Source organism: Microtus ochrogaster, linkage group LG9, assembly GCF_000317375.1.
Source record: "Microtus ochrogaster isolate Prairie Vole_2 linkage group LG9, MicOch1.0, whole genome shotgun sequence".
In the NCBI taxonomy this organism is placed as follows: Eukaryota; Metazoa; Chordata; class Mammalia; order Rodentia; family Cricetidae; genus Microtus; species Microtus ochrogaster.
In genome coordinates this window covers 5,544,780-5,549,859 of record NC_022034.1, presented here as the reverse complement: position 1 = coordinate 5,549,859, position 5,080 = coordinate 5,544,780, and the positions used below count along the sequence as shown (strand labels likewise).

The 5,080-nt window shown below is 47.7% G+C and overlaps 1 protein-coding gene across 2 annotated transcripts in view; it reads right to left on the bottom strand.

Annotated features, from left to right (window-relative positions):
* Positions 1–3,106: 3,106 nt before the first annotated feature.
* The window catches only part of Mpc1 (mitochondrial pyruvate carrier 1), a 13,508-nt gene continuing 11,534 nt past the window's right edge, over positions 3,107–5,080 (bottom strand). For both annotated transcript variants that reach the window (XM_005363360.3, XM_026787418.1), the window contains 3 exons: positions 4,408–4,504; positions 3,789–3,921; positions 3,107–3,605 (listed from right to left, as the gene is read on the bottom strand). In XM_005363360.3, the coding sequence (XP_005363417.1) occupies positions 3,581–3,605; positions 3,789–3,921; positions 4,408–4,504 (255 nt within the window). In that variant the 3' untranslated portion in view covers positions 3,107–3,580. The remainder of the gene's footprint in view (positions 3,606–3,788; positions 3,922–4,407; positions 4,505–5,080) is intronic.

Sequence of the window (5,080 nt, the reverse complement as noted above, 5' to 3'; positions counted from 1 at the left end):
ACGGAAGTTCCCTTATAGATAAATCAGGAAACTGCCAGGCAGCGTATGTATGCAGTGGTCACTTCTAATAACACAGTTGAAGCGACCCACCTGGCATTGGGAACCTCCTCACAAAATGCTGAATTAATTGCCTTGACTATGGCACTCCAGATAGCCAAGGGGCAATGGGCTAATATTTATACTGACTCTAAATATGTCTTCTTAATAGCCCATACTCTTTCTGCACTCTGGAAGGAAAGGGGCTTCCTTACTACCAAGGGCACTCCCATAGTTAATAGACCCTTTATAGCCAACCTCTCGGAGGCCCTCCAGCTCCCTGCAGAAGTAACTATTATTCGCTGTCGGGGACACCAGTCCTCCAAGGACCCAGTGGCCTTAGGAAATGCCAAGGCTGACTCAGTGGCCCCGAGGCTGGCCTCCAGCTCCTCAGATTCCACAGAACATATATTTTGTTCTTAACTCCCTCCTATCAACACTGTTACCAACCAAAAGAGAAGGACGAGCTTATAAAGGGGGGGGGCACAAAAACAAGGGATGGATGGTTCTATTTAAATAACCATCTCATCCTTCCTCAAGACCAGGCATTGGCAATCATTTCAGACATCCACCAGACCTTACACTTAGGCCCCAAAGTTTTGTTCTGCTTCTTGGAGCTCCTCTTTGACCCCACCCATCTCCGAGATATTTCACAGGTTCACTCCTCCTGCCAGATGTGTGCCCAGGCCAACCCACAGGGGGCTCTACACATATGTCAGTCTCTACACTAGACTCGTGGACACCAACTGGGCGAAGATTGGCGGGTTGATTTCACTCGTATGTTTACTCATAAAAAACTCCATTATCTCAACACTTGTGGACAGTTTTACAGGGTGGATAGAAGCGTTTCCAGTCTCCAGGGAAATGGCAGATATGGTGTGGCTCAGGTGCTCCTGGACCACATCACTCCTTGATTTGGTGTTCCATGAACACAATGGGCCAGCCTTTACTTCCAGGGTCATGGAGCTGGTGTCAGAAGCTCTCAACGTCTCCTGGAAATTCCACATCCTCTACCATCCACAATCCTCGGGAAAGGTGGACAGGGCCAATGGGCTCATCAAACAACAGCTAATCAAGCTCTCCATTGAACTCAGGTCTCTTGAACCTCGATGGACAGGACCTCACACGGTAATCCTCACCAACCCCTCAGCTGCCAAGCTCCTGGGACACCCAAGCTGGTACCATCTCTCCAGGCTCAAGCAGGCACCTACTCAGGACACTTGGTCTGTCCAGCAGACAGGACATTCCACCCTCCGGTTTTCCAGGATGTCACAATGAAGGGCCTACCCGCTCCTCATCCTGGCACACTCATCTTTGGTGATACAAACAAGATGGGTAATAACAATATTTTTTCTCCTCTATATCTGCCTTCTTACCTCCCTCAAGAAACAGATGATTGTCATCTCTGGGATGGCAGTAAACAGGATGCCTCTCCAGCCACACCTCTCACTGAACGTGAACCCACCAACACCCAGCTTTCCCCTTCCCCACGTCGCCCCATGCCCACAGGAATTAGCCAGACTTGAGTTGACACCCCTTTCTCCAAAGACAGCTTAAAGTGTTGGTCATAAATATCACCTCAGCTTCCTGTCACTCCTTACACAAACAGTCTGGAAGTTTTAGGAGTCATAGGACAAATTTATGATTTTAAAAGTTTGTTTATAAGGCAAAAGCAGATAGAGTCCAGCCTGATCTGGAGTGAGTTCCAAGAGAGCCAGAGTTACACAGAGAATCCATCTCAAAAAACCAAACGTTTAGTTGGGCTTTTAGTCAGATTTGAAGTCAGCGCGGCTGTTTGCAGTCCACTCCTGCAGCATCCCTTACAGCCTCTCACATCGGCGCTCACTTTGTCTGTGTTCTCGGACACAGGTCACAGTGCCGAGGCCACAAGTTGTACTGAGAAGCTTGGACATCACATCTCTCCAATCAACAGACCAGAATTCAACCAAATGCTGACTGGCAGGAGCTCTCTAGGGCTGGTAGTCACCATCTCCAAATCTTTGCTCTTGTACACCCTCACACTGCAGCCTGAGTGTGGAAGCCGAGAACAATCTGCAGGAATCGGTTCTCGCTCCCGTGTGGGCGGCAGCCATCAAACCCGGTCTCGGGCTCGACATCAAGTACCAGCAGAGGAATCTTTATTTCCTCCTCTGAGTTTCACGGTGAACTGTTTCCTGAGAAACCGTCACAGAACTACTGACTTGCTAAACTTAGGGACCCCACTGGGTCTCATCTGTTGGTCTGCACTGGGTCTCTGTAGTTCTTTGTGTCTTCGGCTGGAGTTCTTTCTCTTCATGGTTACCCTTAGGAGTTGCTCAGTCTTCCTGATTCAGACATGAAAAATCTTGGGCTCTTTGCTCAGTGCTAGGACTATTCAGTCAGAATTTTCCCCAAATGTTGAAGGAACAAGAATCGAATCCACCAAACCTGCAGGCGTGACTCCCGAGGACCAGAGAGGCCTAGGAAGGTTATGGCTGCCATTCTATTTTTTTTTTTTTTTTTTTTTTTCGAGACAGGGTTTCTCTGTGGCTTTGGAGCCTGTCCTGGAGCTAGCTCTTGTAGACCAGGCTGGTCTCGAACTCACAGAGATCTGCCTGTCTCTGCCTCCCGAGTGCTGGGATTAAAGGCGTGCGCCACCATCGCCCGGCTATGGCTGCCATTCTATAACTGCACTTTACATAATAAACAAAACAGAAGAAACCGGTAAACTTAATGAAACAACCCGTGGCTCCTAGGACTGGCATTTCAGGTGTCTGTGTCAGAAAGGGTCCACTCCCAGGGGACCCAGGCCTAGGGTGGGGCCTCGGGCCCTGCCAGGGTATCAGTGATTTAGATCGCATCATGGGAACCACCATCGCCCACCCCACCCTCGCCAAAGAATGGTCTACTTGCTTCAGAAGACTGTGATGCCCTAAGAGCCAGAGCAGCGGCTCACAGCGGGTGGCACACCCCTCCCGTGAAGTCACACCGACAGCTCTCAGGGAGTCCTGGCTCTCTTCTGAGACCATCCCTTCAGATGGTTAGCTCTGCAGTTTCCTAACCACTCAACATACACAGTCACACTCGAATAGCAAATATTTAAATCATTTATTGCCATTAAGTTACAGATCTGAACCTGCACACTATGGAAAACACTTGTCACCACTGGAAAGCATGGGTAGGCGTGTGGCCGACTGAGGGATACACTATAGTCATTAAAGAAAAGTCAAGAATGTAAGTGCTTATAGTTATAAAACTTTGTTCCTTAGATTTTTATTACACAAATCCCAATAGATAATATACACATTACTACAGATAAAACCATCATTCAAAATTATGAAATTAGTTGCATATTTTGAACTACTCTTGATGAAGACAAATTTCAGCATTGATAAGGCAGGAGAGAGTTGGTTTGGGGACTCTCCCTTTTCTATAATGTTGGCATGGTAATTAAAGACAGCATTCCGTGTCCCCCTCAGCAAGACCATCGATGCCGATGCGACCTGTGGTCATCGTGGCAGCAGTGCTGGGGCTCTGTCCCTTTCCAGAGCAGATCCTTGCACCGCTACGCAGTTGCCTTCTTACTCATCCTAGAAACAGAGAGAGTTCAGTAGACACAAACCCTGCCAGCCTCAGAGGCCCTGCACGCTTCAGAAGACACATTTCTGTAACAGGGTTTTCAAACAACAGCACATCCCATTTCACTTAGGTTTTATGTTTTGTTAATCAAGTTTCTCACTAACTCCTCAAAGCAATGTATTAAATGTGCTTACTCGTAGTTGATGAGCCGTGCTCCCTGAATCAGCTGGGCCACCTCGTTTGTTACATGGCACGCAAACAGAAGCCAGTTTCGAGGCTGCACCTTGTAGGCAAATCTCATGAATGTCAAAGAATAGCAACAGAGGGCTGTAAAAAAACAAAACAGAAGAGCGTGAATATCTTGGAGAGGCTGGAGGCTGCCAGAGTGAGGAAAAGAAGCTCTTCCTTAGCAGATGGCAACGGCTACTGCTTGTGAGCTTCAAAGGCTGGGGGCTCTGGAGTCCACTGTACTGCAGCACGTCTGCTGTTTATTACCGACACACTTAGGAACGTGTATTAGCAGGAACAAGTGGAATTCAGTTCTTGCCAGTTTCGCTGTGTCAGACCTTTTTATAGCAATCCTTTGAAAGAATTGCTACTTACACTTTCCCCTTTATCTGTATGTTCAAATACTAGTGTCAAGTAAATATGTGACACCTTGCCAGATCAAGTTTATAATAAAATCTGTTGGCTGTGAGGATGAAGAAAAGTCACGCTCTTCATGTGACTTCCTCATAGCAACCACAACACGTGGTGAGACGTGCAGGAGCTACATCCGTGTCACAGCCTCCTTCACCTCCGCTGTGCTCTTACCGAAGGTCATCCGCCCACTGATGATCTCCGGAGACTTCTTCATGTCATTGATAGCAGCAATGGGGAGACCCCAATTGGCAACTGGGCCCCAGAAGTGCTGCAATAAATGAGAGCGGGGGAAAGAAGGAGTCAGAGTGAAGCCGTGAACCCCGCCTCCCCACCTCTGACCGTCACAGTCCAAGGCCGTTTGATTGTTCACTGCTTCCCTGCTCAGTTCTTCAAGGGGAGCCCAGACTTATTCTTCAAGGGCCCAGCTCTCTATTCAAGCTCCTCCCCAATTTCCACACTACAAGTCAGTGATCTCTGAATACCCAGCGAGAGAAGGGAGATGATACTTCTGACAGAGTCTATCCTTACAGAACTTAAGCCTTGTTACAACCACTGTTAACATCCATAATGTTGAAATCTATCAAAATGTTTCCCTTCAAGTTTTCATTAAGTTATCTACTAATAAAATGTAGAGCATAAACTGGACTTTTTTCTAAAGAAAGGTTTATAGTACGAAGGAAAGAATACTGTTCTTAAAGATAGACTCTTTTGCCGGGCGATGGTGGCACACGCCTTTAATCCCAGCACTCGGGAGGCAGAGGCAGGTGGATCTCTATGAGTTCGAGACCAGCCTGGTCTACAGAGCTAGTTCCAGGACAGGCTCCAAAGCCACAGAGAAACCCTG